The sequence below is a fragment of the Rhinoraja longicauda genome, chromosome 5 (genome assembly GCF_053455715.1).
Source record: "Rhinoraja longicauda isolate Sanriku21f chromosome 5, sRhiLon1.1, whole genome shotgun sequence".
Lineage (NCBI taxonomy): Eukaryota > Metazoa > Chordata > Chondrichthyes > Rajiformes > Arhynchobatidae > Rhinoraja > Rhinoraja longicauda.
This window is the reverse complement of record NC_135957.1, coordinates 7,677,521-7,700,399: the sequence shown is the minus strand read 5'-3', so window position 1 is coordinate 7,700,399 and position 22,879 is coordinate 7,677,521. Positions and strand designations below refer to the sequence as shown.

At 43.1% G+C, this 22,879-nt stretch overlaps 1 protein-coding gene across 1 annotated transcript in view; it reads right to left on the bottom strand.

Annotated features, from left to right (window-relative positions):
- The window catches only part of lbr (lamin B receptor), a 39,652-nt gene extending 17,007 nt beyond the window's left edge, over positions 1–22,645 (bottom strand). Inside the window, exons 1-7 of the mRNA XM_078398864.1 lie at positions 22,523–22,645; positions 9,118–9,285; positions 8,654–8,842; positions 3,220–3,312; positions 2,530–2,695; positions 2,006–2,202; positions 1,062–1,116 (exon numbers count right to left, since the gene is read on the bottom strand). Of these exons, the coding sequence (XP_078254990.1) occupies positions 1,062–1,116; positions 2,006–2,202; positions 2,530–2,695; positions 3,220–3,312; positions 8,654–8,842; positions 9,118–9,282 (865 nt within the window). The 5' untranslated portion in view covers positions 9,283–9,285; positions 22,523–22,645. The remainder of the gene's footprint in view (positions 1–1,061; positions 1,117–2,005; positions 2,203–2,529; positions 2,696–3,219; positions 3,313–8,653; positions 8,843–9,117; positions 9,286–22,522) is intronic.
- Between the last annotated feature and the right edge of the window lie 234 nt (positions 22,646–22,879).

Genomic DNA, 22,879 nt, shown 5'->3' with positions numbered 1-22,879 from the left:
TTCTGCTATTCTGTCGCACTTCGCCTGTCAGTGGTCATAATGTTTTGGTTGATCGGTGTATACCATGAATGGTAGGGTCTTAGGGAATATCGAGGAACAGAGGGATTTCAGAGTACAGATCCTTGAAGATGGCAACACATAATACATATATATATATATATATACATAATACATGATTAGGAAGAGATGTGACATGACATTGAATACAGAAGGAGATCATGGTTCTTTATAAAACTTGGTCAGACCTCAGCTGGCGTACTGCGTGCAGTTCTGGTCACCATGCTACAGGAAGATTGTGATAAAGATGGAAAGTGCGCAGAGGAGATTCACTGGGATTGTGCCTGGGACAGAGCTTGTCAGTCATGAGGAGAGATTGGTGGAGCTGTGTCTGTTCTCCCTGAAAGGGAATTGATAGCAGGGACGTGATTGAGGTAATAAAAGTATGAGGGATAGTGATAAGGTGGCCTGTAGATAATTTTTCTTCGTATCAGAGATGGATGAAACTAGTAATCAAAATGGATTTAGGCTAAGCAGGAAGGGATTTCGAGGGGATCTGAGGGTGGACCTTCTTCACCAAGGGTGTGGCGAGTATGTGGAATGCATTGACAGGGTGGTTGAAGCTGAGTCACTGATAGCATTTAACTAGCATCTATCTGAGCACTAGGACCGCCTGAGTACAGAGGGCTATGGACCAAGTGCGAAGAAAAGGCAGAAGCATGACCACAGGTCAGCATGGCAAGTTAAGATGAATAGCCTGACCCCATGCTATATGATTCTATGATTCCAGAGTGCATCAGCCCACCCAGAGAGTGGCATTTAATATTACAGTTTATAGTTAAATTATATTGCTCTCCAAATCAAACATTGCTCTGCACATCATTCTCCAGGGAAGATGTGGATTGGAAAATTAAAAAAACTGCTGGATTGATTCAAACAAGACAAGGAGGAGGAGAACCACAGCATTACAGGAGTTGAGCTTTGTGTTATTTTTAGAGATGGGACTTTGGGATTTGAAGTCATTTCCCCATTCTCAATGTCTTTACCAACTCTTATTCACATACCATTGATTCTATATTTAAGTGTCTTTCCATTTGCTAGTAGCACTCCATCAACAACCTGTAACAAATAATTAGAGAAATCATCAGACCAATCAAGGACTGTCACTGAAATTGGACCATATGAAAAGGTACAAAGTTTAAAATAACAAATCGCTACTAAATTGTCGTAATGAGAACCAACGTACATAGAAACATAGAAAATACGTGCAGGAGGAGGCCATCCGGCCCTTCGAGCCAGCACCGCCATTCAATGTGATCATGGCTGATCATCCACAATCAATAACCCGTGCCTGCCTTCTCCCCATATCCCTTGATTCCACTAGCCCCCAGAGTTCTATCTAACTCTCTCTTAAACCCATCCGGTGATTTAGTCTCCTCTGTGGCAGAGAATTCCACAAATTCACAACTCTCTGGGTGAAAAAGTTTCTTCTCATCTCAGTTTTAAATGGCCTCCCCTTTATTCTAAGACTGTGGCCCCTGGTTCTGGACTCGCCCAACATTGGGAACATTTTTCCCGCATCTAGCTTGTTCAGTCCTTTTATAATTTTATATGTCTCTATAAGATCCCCTCTCATCCTTCTAAACTCCAGTGAATACAAGCCTGGAAGTTAGATTGCAGTAAGTGGTTGACCACAAAGCTACTGGGCAATTCAATGTTAAAATCACAAGAGTCAAGTTGCTGCAACCAGTCTTTGTCCGATGGAGGTAGTTGCCAAATTTACCCATGCAACTCTCTGCAACTGGATCCTAGACTTCCTGACCAGAAGGCAAGATATTGAGAGAAATGGGGGGGGGGGAGGGGGGAAAGGTTGGAGAGAATGCTACATAAAATTGGACAATTCAATGCTCATCAGATAAGGAGAGAAGAGGAGCATGTGGTTTAATTCACAATATTTAACACAAACACAATTATTTATCGAAAAACCACAAAGAAAACCCCGAATTACCTTCCCAATTGGCAAAAGATAAAGTAGTGCCTGAAAAAGGAACCACAGGACAAAGATGCCAAGGGCAGTACCATTCCATAGCTTCTGGAGAGCTGGGATTTGAGGTGGAAATCTGAGAATACTGGGATCCTTTTGTTCACACATCAACAGCAAGAGAATGAGAGTAGCAGGCAACAAAAATATCATTAAGGCAGCACCTAAAAGTAAAAGAGAAATTATTCCCCATGACTTAATTGCAGAGTTCAGTAAAATTGTCTAAAGTAGAATTATCCACTGGTCTGTCTAAAGGAGCATGCTTGACAATAAAAAATAGATTTTGCAAGAGAAATAAAGGTATGTACCATCTACAGTTCTACGCTGACGATAGAGTGCTGCAGTCTATTAGCTTCCTTTGATAAAGCAAGGACAGAACAGAAACTACAGTGAGTGGCAACTCATTGAACCCTTGTGCAAGACATATTTGCAAGCCCAATATTTGAAGGACAGAGGAAATAAATGAGGTCAAAAAAAGTTCTGGGTCTTACCAACACGTGTTCCAAACCCCTGCTCTTGGATCTGCACCACTTGTTTTTTAACATATAGGTGGCCATCCTTTGGCTCCAGGTGTACAAATTTTGCCTCTTCCCTCTTGGCTTGCGGATTGCAAGGCAGATCCAACTGATCGGTTACAACTTCCTTGCAGGTCTTGTGCTGCAGGTTAAGAATGATGGAAAAAAGGCAAATAGTTATAACTGAAATATAGGATTCAGAAATGGCTGGAAAATTGTGCAGAGGTTTCAGGTAATATCCTCTCCTGCTCTTTACTCCTGTCCCTCTCCCAGTTTCCTTTACTGTTGGGTGCTTCCCTCCCACTGATCCTATTCCTACCACTGCGCAATTTGTTCAGCAAACTTCAAAGCTCCCCCTGCATCCGGGCTTTCCACACCTCTGCCCACAGGTTTCCACTACCTTTCTCTCCAATAACCCTACTCATAAAGGTCTTTGATCTCTCCTCTAATTTTCTCTTCATCGCCCTACCCACGTTCTCTACCCACCATTCCTTCAGCCATCAAGCCCATTATTCCCCCTACAACTGAAAAGCTGCATCAAGAAAGGAATGCAAGAAATTAAGAAAGTAGCTTATTAATGCTTAAACAGCTTATTAATGGATCACAGAATAACTTTCACTACTGGAAGTAGAGTTGTTCCATAGGCTGTAGACGGGCAATTCCTACCTCAAAACGTCTGTAGATGGTCTTGTTCTTCTCTTTGTCATCTGGGTAGTCAGTCACATAGGTAGTTTTGTTGTTGGTGTTGTTTTCCTGGACCTGCGCATTTAAAAGGCATCAATGAAAGATTTAGAACTTAAGCATTTAATAAATGTATCAGTGATATGTGTGCAGGAAATGTAGCATCCATCACTCACACCTAACTGCAATGTAGTCCATCTCAGCTGAGTAGGAAAGAACTTCAGATGCTGATTTAAATCAAAGGTAGACGCAAAAAGCTGGAGTAACTCAGCGGGACAGGCAGCATCTCTGGACAGAAGGAATGGGCGACGTTTCGGGACTGATGAGTCTGAAGAAGGGTCTCAACCCGAAACATCGCCCATTCCTTCTCTCCAGAGATGCTGCCTGTCTCGCTGAGTTACTCCAGCATTTTGTGTCTACCATCTAAGCTAAGATCGAGATAAAACTTCAATCATACTCTTTTACCTGGACTTTGATCTTATCTACAATCCTTTATAAAATTAGCAGATGCACTGGTGGAAACTCCTTTTTCTGCATTGCAAAGAATCAGATGAGTCATAGTCAGGGCTGCTGCTATAAGAAAAGCCCACAGTACTGGGAACTGGAAATATCTTTAGAGATCTAGGCAGAAGATGGAGATACATATTGTTGCCGGAAATTCCACACATGTTCCACATAAACAGAGTGTGTGCAGGGCATGCACAGCAACATCAAATGGCTAATATTTGACTATCAAACAAATAAAGTCCCTGCTTCAACATTAATTAATCCAGTGGAGTCCAATGCATTGACCTCCCTGAATTTGCTTTAAATTTCCAATAAATAAGCATCCCATTTGCCCCACAAGAAACTTTTGAACAAAACTGATTATAAAAGAGGAGCAGGTTAAAGTACAGAAAATAGAAAGTAGGAATAAACATATCAGTTTTCAGGTTGGTAGGCTATGACTAAAGGTGTGCCACAGGGAATGTCCCAAACCTCAGACATTCACAATTTACATAATGATGGATGAGGGGAATAATTATAATATTTCCAAAAGTGCCAATGATACAGAAGTAGGCTGCGAGATGCATTCAGAGAGCTTCAAGGAATTGCAGAGAAATTAAGTCAATGGGCAAGTATATTGTAGTAACAGAACAGTACAGTAACAAGCCCATTAGCCCACAATGTATGTGAAGCCGATTTAAATACTCCCCTCTGCCTCCACATCATCTGTACCCCCCCCCCATTCTCTGCATATCCATGTGCCTATCAAATGCCTCAAACTCCACTATCGTATCTGCTTCCACCAGCACCCTGCAATTCTCCTTTAAACGTTACCCCTCTCAACTTAAAACTATGTTCTCTAATCTTTGACAGCTTCACCTTGGGGAAAAAAAAGGTTCTGACCTTCTAAAAGAGATAACAGGATAAAGATAGAAAAAGCGCAAAATGTGAAGCTAGAGGCAGGAATACATTTAGACTTTAGAGATACTGCACAGAATCAGGCCCTTCGGTCCATTGAGACCACATCGACCAGTGATCACTCTGTACACTAACACTATCCTACACACCAGTGACAATCTACAATTTTACCAAAGCCAATTAACCTACAAACAGTGGGGACACGGGGAAGGGAAGAAATGGATGCATAACCTGTTGGAGCACAGCAAGAGAGAGGGGAAAAGAAGTAGGGTGGAGAGGATGTTTGTAGGTTAATTACCTAAAATTGGAGAATTAAATGATCATCCCATTGTTTTGAAAGCTACCCAAGCAGAATACGAGATGCTGTTCCTCCAGTGTGCATGTAGCCTCACTCTGGCAACGGAGGCAGCACAGGACAGAAAGGACAGTATGGGAAGGGGAGTTAAAATGGTTAGAAACTGGGAGATCCAGCACCCAAGATGGGGTCTTCCATTCTAAGACCTTGGGAAAGGCTCTTTCTTCAATAAATATGGATTTATCCCCTGCTGTTGTTAAAGGATTCCTCACCCACGTCTGCTCCTTGCTTACAACCTAATGGTATGAACACTGAATTCTCCAATTTTTAGTAACCAACCAACCTACAAACACCCCTGCCTTCCCTGTGCCCTACCTGGATGTGTACCCATTGCTCCCTTTCCCCTTCCACCCCGTATCCCCTTCCACCTTCCTCTGGCTTCACAACTCTTCTTCTTGTGTCTTCTATCTTTCTCACACCTTGTTTTTTTCATTTGAATGAATGAATAAGTTTATTGGACAAGTATGTACACATACAAGGAATGTGCCTTGGTGCTCCACTCGCAAGTAACAACACAAACATACAGTAAACAATTAAGAATAAGTATAAAACATTAAAACATTAAGAATACATCATTACGGTTTAAACATGTGAGTGAAATAAACCAGAGCAAAAAGAGACTACAGACTTTTGGTTATTGAGTAGAGCTACTATTCGTGGAAAAAAGCTGTTTTTATGTCAGGCTGTGGCTGCTTTGAAAGTCTGGAGTCGCCTTCCAGAGGGAGGTGCTTCAAAGAGTTTGTGGCCAGGGTGAGAGGGGTCAGAGATGATCTTGCCCGCTTGCTTCCTGGCCCTTGCAGTGTACAGTTCGTCAATGGGGGGGAAGGTTGCAGCCAACAACCTTCTCAGCTGATCGAATGATTCGTTGCAGCCTCTGGATGTCATGCTTGGTGGCTGAGCCAAACCAGACCATGATGGAGAAGGTGAGGACGGACTCAACCATGGCAGTATCGAATTGGACCATCATTGCCTGTGGCAGATTGTGTTTCCTCAGCTGCCGCAGGAAGTACATCCTCTATTGGACCTTTTTGACTGTGGAGTCGGTCGTCGCCGCCCCCTTTAAGGTCCTTGGAGATGATGGTTCAATAGACAATAGGTGCAGGAGTAGGCCATTTGGCCCTTCAAGCCAGCACCACCATTCAATGTGATCATGGCTGATCATTCTCAATCAGTACCCCGTTCCTGCCTTCTCCCCATACCCCCTGACTCCGCTATCCTTAAGAGCTCTATCTAGCTCTCTCTTGAAAGCATTCAGAGAATTGGCCTCCACTGCCTTCTGAGGCAGAGAATTCCACTGATTTACAACTCTCTGACTGAAAGTTTTTCCTCATCTCCGTTCTAAATGGCCTACCCCTTATTCTTAAACTGTGGCCCCTGGTTCTGGACTCCCCCAACATTGGGAACATGTTTCCTGCCTCTAACGTGTCCAACCCCTTAATAATCTTATATGTTCCAAGGAACTTAAATGACTTCACAGATGTGACTGTGGTGTTGTTGATGGTGAGTGGGGAGAGGGAGCTCTCTGGCTTTTGTCCAACCATTCACCAATCAATCCACCTCTCAAGTGCCAGCCTTTGTCTCGCCCCACCTCTCCCCCAGGTTTCTCCCGGCTCCTACTGTTGCATCCCCCAATCGCATTTTGGAAAATCTGACCATCAGCTTATGCTCCCTCTCTCAGAACATGAAGACCAAGTATCTAGTACAGAGTCTTTTTGAGCTGTTCGGATGAATTAGACATCGCCTGGGGTGGGATGTGAACTGCAGTCAGGATAGCCTAAGTGACCGTGCAGGTCCATATTCAAGGACTCGATGGTTAACCTAAATATGTGCATCACTGTCTTCAGACTTCATAGGTGTGTAGAGGACTGTACGCCAGATAAGTCAATCTGAATGTTCCCCAAAGGAAAACCATGGAGGAACCATAAAATTCACTTCCTAGTGAAGTCCAAGTCTGAGGCTTTCACATCAGGTGATCCCAACTCGCACAGAAAACCTAACTATGACTTTCACGAAGCCTTCATAGATGCCAAGAGACAATTCTGGACCAAGCTGGAGTCCCAGGCTAATCACATTACCAAATTGTAGCAGCAGCTGAATGCTACAAAGGGCTACAAAGTAAAGTAGGGCAGAATTGTAAGCAACTATGCATAATTATACTATACACATGACTATGCAGCCAAATTCGATTCCAACTCTATTAATAAGTCTGCAGATGCCATCATCATAGTGAGCCAGATCTCAAACAATTATGAGACAGAGTACAGGAAGAAAATAGAGAATACAAAGTACAAGAAAATAGAGAAGAAAATATATTGGTATCAAGACAACAACCTCTGCCTCAGTGTAACCAAAACACAAAAAGGAGCTGGTTACTTCAGAAATGGGGTGGAGCACACACCCCAGTCTTTATTAATGGTGCTGAAGTAGAGATGGCCAAGAACATCAAGTGTAAACATCACCATTTGTCTGGGTCCAACTACATTAACACCACAGCCAAGAAAGTGCAGTGATGCCTCTACTTCCTCAGGAGATTAAGAAAATTCCAATGTCTCCAATTACTCTTACGGGTTTCTACAGATCCAGCAGAGAAAACATCCCATTAATGCATCGCAGCTTGGTATAGCAACTGCTCTGCCCAAGACCGCAAGAAATTATAGAGTTGCGAATGCAGACTAGTCCGTCACGCACACAGGCCTCCCTTCCCCCCCCCCCCCCCCCCCCACCTCCAAAATCGACTCCATCTACACTTTGCGTCTTGGGAAAGCAGTTAGTCAAGAACTACTCATGCCCCAGTGATTTTCTGTTCTCCCATCTCCTTCATGCAGATACAAATGCTTAAAAGCAGGTACCACCAGATTGAACAAAAGCTTGTTATCAGATTGTTGTGTGGATCTCTCAAATGCTGGGATGAATTCCTGATTTGCCAATCTACCTTGTTGAAGCCTCTGCACCTTTATTGGCACTTCCTCTGTAGCTGTAGCTGTAGCATGTTCCTATTTTTGCACCAGGTGATGTACTCGCATATAGTTTGATTTTTCTGGGTAGCATGCGAAACAATGTTTTTCACTGCATCAGAATAGGCATGACCGGGCAAGATTTACCATGACTCGCTCCTGTTTTTAATTTTTATGTTAACACCCCTTATTGTCCATGTCTTCCGTGTTACCCCAAATTTTCTACATCTGATCCACCTCCAGTCAATCCTTATTCCTATTCTCCCACTAAGATTCTCAACACAACCAGCTCTCTGACCCACTCTCCAACTTATGCCCTCACATGTCACAATAACAGGAGACTGTGTTTGACAGAACAATCCATACAAAGTATCAGGCCTCATGCGTCAGAATAGCAGAATCCCTCCTTCAAAAAGTCAGAAGAAATTGTACAGTAATATTCATTGGGTTCTCCTACTTAAGACCAATTTATATCTTACAAAACTAACACAAGTCGTCACAATTCCAGTCAGCCCTCCAACTAACAGTTACACTAATTTGCAAAAGAAGCAAGCGTGGATGTGCTTGGAATGAGGGAATTGAACTCCCACCTGCATTTCCTCCACCCATTTAACTTTAAATGAACCAGTAATTGTGGATTTAATTCATACACACATGGACAGACCAAAAAGTTTATAGAGCTTTTAAATGAATTCATTCCACATACCTGATAGACAGGTTTACTTAGGTCTTCCTTTTGCACTTCCTCGTTCTCCACTTGTTTCCTAGTTTCCCTTCCATGGGAGTTTGAGTGCTTGGGTGTCTGAGTCCTAGCAGGAGAACGTGATCGAGAGCGACTGCGCTGTCGGGAATTTGACCTTGAATTGCTTTTTTTTGGTTTAAAATAATTTATGGACTAAAAGTAAAAAATAGAATGTTATTAGCTATTGCATGTCTAAATTTTTAGCTCAGACATTTTTTAAACTTACTTTTTACATTCGAGTTAAAACATTCACATTTTGCTTCCAAATTCATTTGAATGTGACTCACATGTCACTTATAGAAAATGTAATAAATGTTGTTTAGGCTGACCATGCTTCAACTACGTACCAACCAAGCAAGAATAACCCAACCACCACGAGGTCGAGACCTGCAGCACCATCGCCATCAGGAGGAATAACGCAGTCTTACCTTAATATCGTTTTCTTTTAGGTTCAGTTCAGTCCCATCCTTGTACTTTACTGTATACAACTGAGTGTTCTTGTTGTAACTCGTCACTTGCACCTCATAGTAGAGGTGACCCCCTGGCCAACGGCCCATTACTATTTCACCATCTGGAATAGTTTTGGCTGGCATTCTCTGCATATAAAACATATTTGATCATTTGTGGTGGTTAAACAGGAGAATTAAAAAAATTCTGGAAAATGATCACAATCACTTCCTTCAATCATAATAGAACCATTGGCTACAAATGAACAAAGAGCTAACAGCGAAGCAGGTTGTATCATTTATTTAGATTTTTAAAAGGTCTCTGATAATGTGCCATATAATAAACTATTGAACCTTCTCAACGGCAATTAGAGACAAGCAATTAAATAATAGCTTTGCCTGTTAATACCACATCTCTTGAATGAATATAAAAAGGTACCCAACACCAGAATCCCCAAATAAACACCTCCATTCTAAGCTCTGTCATGGGAAGAAACTACCAAAAGAATAAAACAGATTCAAGGATAGGAAACCAAGAGGTGACCTTATGGACGTGTATAAAATCTGAAGAGGAGAATCACCACAATTATCTCCCCAGGGTAGGAGTGTCAATAACTGGAGGGCATAGATTTAAGGGGAGAGGAGAAAGCTTTAAAATAAATAGGAGCGAGGGGCAACTTTCTCCATACAGAGAGGTGGGTATGTGGAATGAGCTGCTAGAGTAAATGAGAGGTAGAATACAATTGCATTTAGAAGATACTTAGATTTGTGAATAGGAAAGGTTGGGAAATATAGGCCAAACACAGACAAGTGGGACTAGCTCAGTTAGGCAACTGGGGAATGGCTAGTTTGTGAAGGTAGTTCACATTTGCCATGTGTGCAAGCTTCAGTGTTGTGTATGGGGCCAGTAGCGACAAGTTTAGAGATACAGCATGGAAAAATGTCCTTCAGCCCATCGAGTCTATGTTGACCATCGATCACCAGTTCACATAAGTTCTATATTATCCCACTTTCTCATCCACGTCCTGTACACCAGGGGCAATTTACAGAGGCCAATTACAAACTTGCATATCTTTGGGATGTGGGAGGAAACCTGAGCACCCAGATGAAACACACGCAGTTGCAAGGAGAACGTAGAAACTCCACACAGAGAGCACCCAAGGTCAGGATTGAACCCGGGTTTCTGGCACAACTCTACTGGCTGTGCTACTGAGCCAACCCAAAAGCACACCACTTTTACGGATTACCCATCCACCTATTACATCAGAAATCTCTGCCCATCTTTAGAAATGTCTGGAGTACCACGTTATTCTCATCAGTCACCTCAGAACCAAAGGGCCCAAAAAGTTGGGAAGCACAAATGGGGAGAATTTTCTGCAATAAAGGATATGGATAAAAGAGAAGCCTGTGCAAGCTCAATCTCCCACCTTCCAGCTCAAGTTCATACTTGAAAATGGCAAATATAAAACTTGAATAACAATCAGATTCGCAAATACCCATCATAAAACAATTGTCTAGATTTTGCTATTGAAAAAGAAACAAAACTGGTTGGCACTGTGGCGCAGCTAGTAGAGCTGCAGCATCAGTGTCAAAGACCAGAGTTTGATCCTGACCTTGGGTGCTGTTTGGATAATGTACATGCTCCCTTTGGCCATGTGGGTTTCCTCCTGCATCCCAAAAATGTGTGGGTTTGTAGTTTAAGTGGCCACTAATAATTACCCCTGGTGGATATGGAGATGATACAAAAGTGGAATAACATAGAACCTGTGTGAATGGGCGATTGATGGTCAGTGTGGACTCAGTGAGCTTAAGGTGTAGGAAGGAACTGCAGATGCTGGTTTAAACCGAAGATGGACACAAAATGCTGGAGTAAGTCAGTAGGACAGGCAGCATCGCTGGAGACAAGGAATGGGTGACGTTTCGGGTCGAGACCTTTCTTCAGACTGAGAGTCAGGGGAGGGGGAGATACAGAAAAGGTAAGGTGTGAGAACGAGACATCAAAGGGGTGGAGAGAGAGGAAAATGTAGATAGATCATTGTTAGCTATAGACCGTGGGCCGAGGTGCCTTTTTGTTTCATGTCGTGACCCACATCCCATATCTACCTGTATTTATAACATATTGTGTAAAAATATTGTAGGAATTATATCTGAAACTAGTCAAGAACAAAACCTGCACATATTTTTAAAATATGGAAAAAAGCTCCAAAGTCTTGTCAATTTTCCGAGTAGTAATTGTCCAATCAAAGCACGTTTGTCATTGAGTCGGACGCCAATTGACTAATCACGCGCTTTGGTTCAGGCTAGCTAGGCAGGGAGCCCACGTGTCGCTGTTCCTTCACTGTTGAGAGAGTAAATCCTGGCAAAACCCTGCAGTGCCTGTTCAGAATTCTCTCTCTGAGCTCCTGGAAAGCCGCGGAGAAATGATATCAACAAACTTATTTTAAGAGCCACTGAATACATCCTTTAGAGTTATATGCTGATGTAATGTTTTCTTATAGTGTTTACGTTTCTAATTTAAGTTTATTTTAGAGATAACTTTAGGGTATAAACATCAGGGATACTGTCACAATAAGCTGAAGTGTCCATATTGTTCTCTCAGTCAGCTCTGCCATTCACTAGTACTGTGCCTCATGCTGTATTTGAAACCTCTTTCAGTTCCCAAACCCTAGGTGCTATCAATCTAATCTTGTCCTTAAACATATTCACTGATTGAGAATCTATGATGAGGTAGAAATCTGCTTGGATGAAATTTCTGCTTTGTGATGTGCCTGACCAACTAACCTGGCAAGTTTTAGTTTCCTCGACACAGTAAACAATTAGTAATAGCCGTCTATCTGGAATTAAAACAATTAGTGTGCAACCTTTTGCACTGATGAGTTATGAATTCCTTCTCAATTATTTTTTTATCTAAATCTGTGCCAAATTTCAAGTAGATACCAGAGATGGGTCACGAAAGTTAAAATCTAGACACATTTTACTACTTCGTCTACTAGGCGAAGGTAACAACAAAGCAAAGATAAAATGTAATCAGACCGGTCAGAGAACTGGGAAGGGGGAGGGATGGAGAGAGAGAGGGAAAGCAAAGTTAGAGAAGTCAATATTCATACTGCTGGGATGTAAGCTGCCCAAGCGAAATATGAGGTGCTGTTCCTCCAATTTGCACTGGGCCTCACTCTCACAATGGAGGCCCAGGACAGAAAAGTCAATGTGGGAATGGGAGCGGGAGTTACAGTTTAACCACCGGGAGATCAGGTAGGATTAGGCAGACTGAGTGGAGGTGCTCAGCGAAACGATTGCTGAGCCTGCGCTTGGTACTCACCGATATATTGGAATTCACTGCTGGAACAGCGGATACAGTAGATGAGGTTGGAGGAGGTGAACCTCTGCCTCACCTGAAAAGACTGTCGGGGTCCTTGGACGGAGTTGAGGGAGGAGGTATAGGGACAGGTGTTGCATCTCCTGCAGGTGCAGGGAAACTTACCTCAGGAGGGGCTGGTTCGGGTGAGAACGGGGAGTTAACCAGGAACGGTCTCTGCAGAAAGGGGTGGAGATGGGAAGATGTGGCTAGTGGTGGGATCCCGTTGGAAGTAGTGAAAATGTTGGAGGATTATATGCTGTATGCGACGGCTGGTGGGGTGATAGGTGAGGACCACAGGTACTCTGTCCCTGTTATGGCTGGGGAGAGGGGAACCAAGAGCGGAGTTGCAGGATATCGAGGAGACCCCAGTGAGGGCTTTATCTATGATGGAAGAGGGGAACCCCCGTTCCCAAAAGAATGAGGACATCTCAGATGTACTGGTATGGAACACCTCATCTCGGGTGCAAATGTGGCGTAAACGGAGGAATTGGGAGTAGGGGATAGAGTCTTTGCAGGAGGCAATGTGGGAAGAAGTGTAGTCTAGATAGCTGTGGGAGTCAGTAGGTTTATAATAGATGGCAGTCGATAGTCTATCTCCTGTAATGGAGAAGGTGAGATCAAGAAACGGTAGGGAGATATCAGAGATGGTTCAAGTGAATTTGAGTGCAGGACGGTGAGCTTAAGGGCCTGTTTCCATGCTGTAGCTCTAAACAAAACCAGGTAGGTAGACCGGAAGTTAATCAATGAAATCTGGAAGTTGCTCTCATACCAGTCTACATGGACTTCAACAAAGCCTTTGATAAAGTGTCACATGGTAGGCTGCTCTGGAAGGTTAGATCGATCCAGGGAGAGCTAACTAGGTGGATACAGAAGATAGACACAAAATGCTGGAATAGCTCAGCGGGTCAGGCAGCATCTCTGGAGAAAAGGAATTGGTGACATTTTGGGTGGAGACTTTTCTTCAGACTGGATACAGAATTGGCTTCATAGGAGGAAGCAGAGGGTGTGATGAAAGGTTGACTTCAGACAAGAGGCTGTGATTAGCAGTGTGACTGAGTGATTGGTGCTGGACCCAATGCTGTTTGTCATCTACATCAAATGATTTAGGTGTGAATGTACAAGGCACAATCAGTAAATTTGTAGGTAACACTAAATTAAGTGTATTGTAGACAGTGAAGATGATTATCAAGAATTACACCAGGATCTTATTCAGTTGGATAAGTGGGCCAAGGAATATAAAATTGAGTTTAAGTAAGGTACTGCATTTTGGGAAGTCAAACTAGGGCAGGAGTGCTGTACATTGCTCCCTGAAAGTGGCTTTGCAAGAATACAGGGTGGTGAAGGCAGCTTTTGGGATGCTGGCCTTCAAAGGTCTAGATGTTACGTTACAATTGTACAAGGCATTGGTGAGGCAGCACTTGGTGTTCTGTTTTGGTTTCCCTTCTATAGGAAAGATACCGGTAAGCTAGAAAGAGTGCAGAGAAGATTTGAAGATGTTGTCAGGACTCGAGTCCTAAACTTTAGGGAGATTTTGGACAGACTCTACTTTATTCCTTGTAGCCCAGGGTTATTCATTATAGGGGTATATCAAACCATGAAGGGAATAGATAGGATGAATGCACAGCCTTGTTCCAAAGGTAGGGGTGTCAAAAACTAGAGGGCAATATGTTTAAGGAGAGTGGGTTAAGTTAGTTAGCGATGCAGCGCGGAAACAGGCCCTTCTGCCCACCAGGTCTGCACCGACCAGCAGTCCCTGCACATTAACACAACCATATTGCAAACGAGGGACAATCTTTACATTTACCACAAGCCAATTAGCCTACAAATCTGACGTCTTTGGAACGTGAGAGGAAACTGAAGATATCAGAGAAAATCCATGCAGGTCACTGAGAGAACGTACGGACAGCATCTGTAGTCAGGAACGAACCCGGGTCACTGGCGTTGTAAGGCAGTAGCTCAACCACTACGCCATTGTACTGCTCTATTAAAGGTTTAATACGATCCCAAGGAGCAGCTTTTTCACACAGTAGGTGGTCAGTATACTGAACAAGCTGCCAGTTCAGGCATGCACAATAGCAGCACCTAAGACATTTGGACAGGTATATGGATAGGAAAGGTTTAGAGTGACATGGGCCAATTCGGCATGGATGAATTGGGCAGTAGGGCCTGTTTCCAACTGTATGCTGTTTAATGCTTTCTTGGACATAATCTAACAATTTGTGATACAATGATAAGCAATTCTCTGAGAAATTTGAGATGTTTTTATTTGTTGCCTGACTGTTTTTAAAGGCATTAACCTAATTATATAATGATTGGGTGATAATTGGAAATAAGTATTTAAAAAACAATTTCAAAAGCTTTTTAAAAAAGTTTATATTTCAGCTTAGTGCATTTTCCTATCATTATTTAACATTCTAATCAACACACATCCTTAATGTTTGTGTTCTTTTACCTCCTGATTTGCTGTAAGAACACTCGTAAGACTGGCTGCTCTGCCAGCTTCACAACATACCTCTAATTGGTGACCAAGAATACCCTAAAAGTCACATTTTAAAGCAATCAACACTGGTAAAGAGCAAAAACGTGGCAATGCCTTTACGTGTCACTGAGGGTCAGCAGAGAATGTTACAACTTCACTGGCCACACAATCCAGTTTAATGGAGCAAATACACAGATTCAAAGCAGAGAAGATGTTAGCGGTCCCACAATCAACAGATAAAATTAAACATGTCATTAATGTTGGTGGACAATTAAACAATTAAGTGGAGAAACGCAGTGGGTGGAAAGGAACAATCATCGTATTGGGCTGAAATCCTGAGAAGGAAGATAATCAGCAATAAAGAGAAGGGGAGTGTTGAAAAAGAAACGAATGGCAATTGGGGGGCCACGGAAGAGCAAGATACCCGTCGACCCGTCACAAATTTCTTCGGGAAAAAATTACGTTATCATGCTAAAAATAATTAAGCCAATACACGATAATATGTCTTGACTCTTCCTGTGTGGTGCATTATCTTGCAATTGCTTCTACAACTGCCAAAAGAAGATAGCGCTACAACCAACTTTCATTTTTGTGTTGCAGTTCCTCAAAATATTGTCCTCGGGGACAACTCAAATGTACAACAACAAGAGTCTAATCTTATAAAACTCCAGAAATGTCCTATTTTAATTTGCTCTTACAAAATCCCTTTTACACACACTTTGGCATTTCCATCTTTAATATTTATATTAATAATATTTAATATTAATAATGTTTTAATATTTTTACAGCTCTTTTCCAAGGAATGAAAATTGCAAAACACATCTAAGGCTAGATACTTCTAGGATTTTAACTAAATCATAATGAGTCAGATATAGAACAGATTTACCCAAAGTGGGCAGCATAGCGCCACAGCTGGTAGAGCTGTTGCCTTACATTGCCAGAGGCATGATCCTGACCTCAGCTGCTGTCTGACCTCAGAAGCTGTCTGTGTGGAGTTTTCATGTTATCCCTGTGACCATATGGGTTTCCTCCCACATCGCAAAGATGTGCGGGTTTGTAGGTTAATTTGGCCCTAATGTGTAGGGAGTTCATGAAAAAGTGGGATAACATAGACCTAGCGTGAATGGGTGATCAATGGCTGGCGTGGACTCAGTAGGCCAAAGGGCATGATTGCATGCTGAATCTCACAACTAAGTTAAAAGCAGTAGAATGAAGTTTAGTGAAGCACAATCCTTGGTAATGTCCATCTGAAAGAAAATCCTTCCAAACCTAGCTTGGGGTTTAATGCAATTCAGATGTGTCACAGCCACATTTTAAGCAAATTGCGATAGAAGTTATAGAAGTTGATCAAAGTTGCTCGAAAAGCAGATTTTAGGGAGCATCATAGAATGAGGAATGGGAGGTAAAGCTTAAATCCAGAATGGCCCTAAGTATCTGCTATTGTTGGAATGTTTAGATTTAAGTGGCTTGAAATAGAGTGCAGATGTTTTAGAAAGTTAAAAGGCTGTAGGAAATTCACAGACACAAGAAATTATGAAGTTATGGAGGGATTTAAAAATGAGGACATGAATTTTTTAAATCGTAGTGTAACTGAATCATGAGTGTGATCCAGCAAGTTAGGGCAAATGGGAATCGGTGTGCGAGAACATTGGGAGCAGACTTGCTTTCATCAAATTTGTTGAACATTATCATCTTCATTCAACATTAAATTATTTCAGTTCATAGCCACTCATGTTGAAAACAAGAATACAAGTTGGTCCAAAAAAAAACATTCCTTTTACATTTGTGGCCAAGAACGTTAAAATAATCTAAAATGTCAATAGAATTTGGCAGATACACTTTGTCCCTATTCCAGTGAATGGACACTAATCATCGGAAGGCTATGTCACTACTCTCTAGTCTTAATTTGTGGGTAGATCCGGGGGGGGGGGGGGGGGGGGGAGGTGGGCAGGCCTCAAACAAAAAGATAAATCACGTTGCTGAAAATCAGCTAAAACAGGGTAGAGAAGTCTTTACGTAAATTTATGGTGTGCCCACAACATAGAACAATGCAGTACAGGTGTAGGCCCTTCAGTTCATAATATCTGTGCTGAACATGATGCCAAGATAAACTAATCTCCTTTGCCTGGATTTGATCCATATCCTTCCCTGCATATTCATGTGACTATCTAAAAGCATCTTAACTACCATAATCATACCGCTTCTACCACTACCCTTGGTAGCATGTTCCCTGCACCCACCGTCTATGTAAAAAAATACTTGTCAGGCGCATCTCCTTTAAGCTTTCTCCTTTAAGCTTTCCTCCTGTGAGCGGCACAGTGCCAGAGACCTGGGTTTGACTACACACTCTGTCTGTGTGTAGTTTTATACATCCCCTGTGACCGTGAGGGGTTTCCTGCAGGTGCTCTGGTTTCCTACCACATTCCAAAGACATGGAGGTTTGTAGGCTAATTGGCTTCTGTAAATTGTCCCTAGTGTGTAGGATAGAACTAGCGTTGGGTTATCGATGGTCAACATGGACTCTGTGCTTGCTGGAGTTGCGAGGCAGCAGCTCGACAGCACCTCTTTGCCTTACCATGTCTAGGTCTTGGTACATGCAAAAAATGATTTTCTGGAAAGTTGTGAATGAACACGAGACAATAATCAAACATCCTCACTTCTGGACACCCAGAAATTTGTGCAAAATGGCCCTATTCTAGTTTATTTTCAACAATATTTGACCTTTTATTTTCAAGCCTGCTTGTAATGTCATACATTGAATCCTTACCTGTTGCTAACCTTGCACTTCAGTATACTACATGATCCACAGCATATAATAACTACAGGTACTAAACTACAGGTAGACACAAAAAGCTGGAGTAACTCAGTGGATTAGACAGCATCTCTGGAGAAAAGGAATAGGTGAGATTTCGGGTCGAGACCCTTTTTCTGTCGGAGAGTCAAGGGAAAGGGAAACGAGAGATATAGATGGTGATATAGAGAGATATTGAACAGATGAATGAAAGAAATGCAGAAAAGTAACGATGATAAAGGAAACAGGCCATTGGTAGCTGTGGAATGGGTGAAGACAAGTTACAGACAATGAGACACAACAAGACGACTTTGAAGCTAGTACAACGACTTGGCTGGGGAAGGGACAAAGAGAGAGGGGATGCAAGGGTTACTTGAAGTTAGAGAAATCAATAGTCATACCACTGGGTTGTAAGCTGCCCGAGCAAAATATGAGGAACTGTTCCTCCAATCTGCATTTGGCCTCACTCTGATAATGGAGGAGGTCCAGGAAAGAAAGGTCAGTGTGGGAATGGGAATTAAAGTGTTCGGCTACTGGGAGATCAGATAGGCCCAGGCACACTGAGCGAAGATGTTCAAACTATGTACGAGTCAAAGGAGGTACACAATGCCTTGGCGGTCTTAAAAGTGGATAAATTCCCAGGACTGATCAGGATTTATCCCGGACTGCTTTGGAGAAAAGTAAAGAGATCACTGTGCTCTGACTGAGGTTTTAAATCTTCACTGGACTCAAGTGACATACCAGATGACAGCAAACGTGTCGTCCTTGTCAAGAAAGGCAGCAGGGAAAAGACTGGTAACTATACACCTAACCATCTAACTATAGATGGGAGCGTAACATCAATGGCATGGAGAGGATTAATAATCACTTGGAAGGGCAGAGACCAATCGACAGCCAAAATATCTTTGTCAAAGGCAAATTCTGTCCGACCAGTTTGATTCTCAAACAACTGTTGACCATAAACATAGGAATATAAAGTGAGTTTGAAAGAACCCGAGCGGATTAGAAGGGTCTAAAAGGGCCACAAAATGCCATTGGCGAGTCGGAGGCCATGCCTGCTCCTCACTGTTTCTGTTGTGCCCGAAGCCTTAAATCGCACACCACCAGGTTCAGGAACAGTTACTTTCCTACACCATTAGGTCTTGAACCAACCTGTTCAAACCTAATCCTACCTCGGCAACAGAATACTATGGAACCCTTGCACTACCATAAACATGTTTCTTCCCCCAATTGTGTTTTCCTCTAATGTCTTTTTTCTTTAAAGTCTTTTTTCTTTTTACACTCTTACCTAACCTATGCATTTGTGTGTTGTCAGTGTCAATGTGCCAGTGATGCTACGTCAAACAAAACTTTCATTGTACCTACACCTCATTGTACATGTGCACGTGTCGGAAAATTCAACTTAATCATCATGAGCCAAGCATTCAATGTTTCATAATGGGCGTTTCATATCCTAAAACAACCAGTTGTGTTGCCTTTACTCATGTACCACTGTTAATTCATGTACCACTGTTACTTTACTCAACGCTCACTGTTAATTCTAACCTATGGCAGTTTCTAGAGCAATAATTCCTCAATGTTAAAACTCTCATCCAGTCCCAGTCTGTGACGATCCAGATTCACTTTACAACCGATGTTTACTTTCAATTGCCTAGGCCAATAATTTTCCCAAAGGAGACAAAGCACTAGAGTAATTCAGTGGGCAAGCAGCATCACTGGAGATCATGGATCAGTGACGTATTGGGTCGGAACGCTGCTTAGAACTAATTATAAGGGGGGGGGGGGGGAAGAATGAAAACTGGAAGAGAGGAAGGGCAGGACAAAGACTGACAGGTTGATACATGTGAGGGAGGATTTGATAGGCAGATGGTGGACAAAGGCCAGAGATGAAAAGTATGGCAAGTATGAAAATCATGAAGGTATGACATGAAGATTGAAGAGTTGTGAATTGTGAAGCTGGTTTTACAGTTGCTGAGGAAAATACCTGGGAAAGGGGTGGCTTGGGTGGGAAGTGAGTGAACCAAGGAATTACAGGGGGAGAGGTCTCTGCGGAAAGGGGTGGGGATGGGAAGAGGTGATTGATGGTGGAATCACATTGGATGTGACAGAAATTTCAGTGGATGATGTATCCATACTAATTTGACAAACCTTTCCACCACCCATTTTAATTTGGCATTATGCAGCTTATGTAATTTGAGTATGAAAGATCCTGTAAACCATTGTATTGTTATTTTCTGAGTTTCTAGGCACCAGTTCTACTTAAGTGGAAACATTTGTTGTAACAACTCTTTACTGCAGGCCAACTAGTTTTACCTAGCATTATCTCCAAATAATCACAGCCAATTGGTGGGAGTAGTTTTAGTACTTTTTTTGTAATTGCTCAGCTATAGCTAGTAATAGAATGACTCTCAAATCACCAAATTCCAGGCAAAATTATTCCAGTTGTTCCATAGGCTACACATTTATCACTTCACGTAAATGTAATGCAAGAGGACATGAGAAATATTTGGGGAAAGATTAAAACCCAGGATAAATTATACATCAAAATTCCATTGGGACACCACAGTTAAGGAGGCCATAGAAATTTGATACAGGCATAATAAACACAAGTTGTGCAAAAGCACAAATGGGATACCCACATTCACCAGCTGTCCTTTTGTACACCGCAGCTTAAGCAAAACTGAAACATTATATACATGTTATGGCTTCAAACAAATGAAAATCTTCATTATCCAAAACCAAAATCTTTGACAAACGTGGGTGCCCAAATACGCACTGCTTAAAGATAGATAGACACAAAAAGCTGGAGTAACTCAGCGGGACAGGCAGTATCGCTGGGGAGAAGGAATGGGTGACGTTTTGGGTAGAGACCCTTCTTCAGACTAGTCAGGGGGAAGGAAAACGAGAGATATAGATGACGATGTAGAGAGATAAAGAACAGTGAATGAAAGATATGTAAACTATTAAGTATCGCCTTATTTGACTTCATTATTTTCCACACTTTATCATCCAGTCTGATGCTGCAGTTTGGATGTGAATGGCGGGGCACTCGCACAGTACAATTGATTTTTTTAATGTCTGGCATAGAGGATTTACCAATGCACTTGTCCAGGAGCACATTGATAAACGCAAGGATAAACTGTGTTCCAGCCAATGCCAAAAAGCAAAGCAACGCTTTCCTTACTGGGAAGGAAAATAAAACATATCATTGCTTCCGTTTAAAAAAGGTCAATATGAAAACCACCACAAGCTTCAAATAGAGCAGATGGAAATATATTTCAAAGGTCTGAAGGGTTCCGACCCGAAACGCCACCTATCCATTTTCTCCAGAGATGTTTCCTGACCCGCTTAGTCACCCCAGAATATTGTGTCTCTCTTTATAGAAACATAGAAAATAGGTGCAGGAGAAAGCCATTCATGTTTCATGTCACTCAGCAAAATTGTTTAAAAAAAGTAATGCAACCACGTGGCTGTTAGAAAAGGGGCTTTGGTTAAAAATGATTAAAGTTACCGCAAAAACCATTGCGGTGGTGTGATCATGGTGATTGGGGGTGCAGAAGCAGTGGGCTGAGTTGTGAGGTGGCGTGAGCAGGGGCGGGCCGGCTACTGTTGATCCGGTGACAGTGCTGAGCCCGCTTTGTCCGGAGCGGCTTTGCACAGCAGGACGCTGTCCATTTGGCGAGCCTGATACTGCGGTCACACTTAATCTGGAGCAAGTACTCATTGGGTACAGCAGGAGACCTCCCACTCCCTCCCAACACCACCGAAAACAGACACAACATGCTGGAATAATTAAGCGACATCTCTGGAGAAAGGAATAGGTGACGTTTCGGGTCAAAACCGACAGACTGAGTCATTTGTTCTATCTCTCTCTCTCCAGTTCAAGTTAAGTCAAGTCAAGTTTATTTGTCACATACACATACACGATGTGCAGTGAAATTAAAGTGGCAATGCCCGCGGATTGTGCACAAAAAAGAATTACAGTTACAGCATATAAATAAAGTTAATAAGTTACTATAGTGTAGACACTAGTCTCCCTCTCCCCTGACTCTCAGTCTGAAGAAGGGTCTCGACCCGAAATGTCGCCCATTGCTTCTCTCCGGAGATGCTGCCTGTCCCGCTGAGTTACTCCGGCATTTTGTGTCAGTCTTCGGTTGAAACCATCATCTGCAGTTGTTTCCCACACATTTCGTTTGCTGGCTAGACCTGTCCTCGCACTGAACGTTATTCCCTTGTCATGTCCTCTGTCTGTACATTGTAAATGGCTCGATTGTAATCATGTATTGTCTTTCTGCTGACTGGTTATTTAGCACGCAATTAACAGCTTTTCACGGCAACTCGGTACATGTGACAATAAAGTAAACGGCAAGGAGTGTGGGCCCGGACCATCCTCCCGTGTGCACCCTCCTGCCTGGCGGGTCTGACAGGGCGTCGATGCGCCCTGCAGCCTGAAGCCAACTCTTGAAGACGGAAAGAAAAATGCTGGAGTAACTCAGCGGGCAGGCAGAGCTAGCCTCTGGAGAGAAGCAATGGGCGACCTTTCGGGTCGAAACCCTTCTTCAACATCTTGCAGTTGCTTCCTGCACATTTTGTGTGTCTCTCTGACAGCTCTCATCTGACGGCAGGAAGCTGCACCGCCCACCCCAACCGCCGAGTGCTCGAAGCCGGGTGCGGGCTCCATCGTGTTGCTGCTGCTGCTGCCCGACCCTCCCCGACCTCCATCCACCCCTGCAGCGCACAGCACAGCACAGCCCCTCACCTCAGTTCAGATCAGATCCTCGCCGCTTCCTTCCCGCAAAATCCGCCGTTGCTTCACGATTATTCTATTTTTTAAAAAAGGCGGTTTTTTTTCAAAATATCAAACGGTCCCGTCCCCCGGCAGCTCGAGCGCAGGACCACACTGCGCTTGCGCGGCGTCCCGGCCCTCCTGTTGGTCCGCCCTGAGGTTTGAACGCGATTGGTGGCGACAGGGAAGGGCGGTGATTGGTCGCCACGGCAGGGCAGGGCGGTGATTGGTCGCCGCGGCAGGGCGCGGTGATTCGTGGCGGCAGGGCAGGGCGGTGATTGGTCACAGTGGCAGGGTGGTGATTGGTCGCTGTGGCAGGGCAGGGCAGGG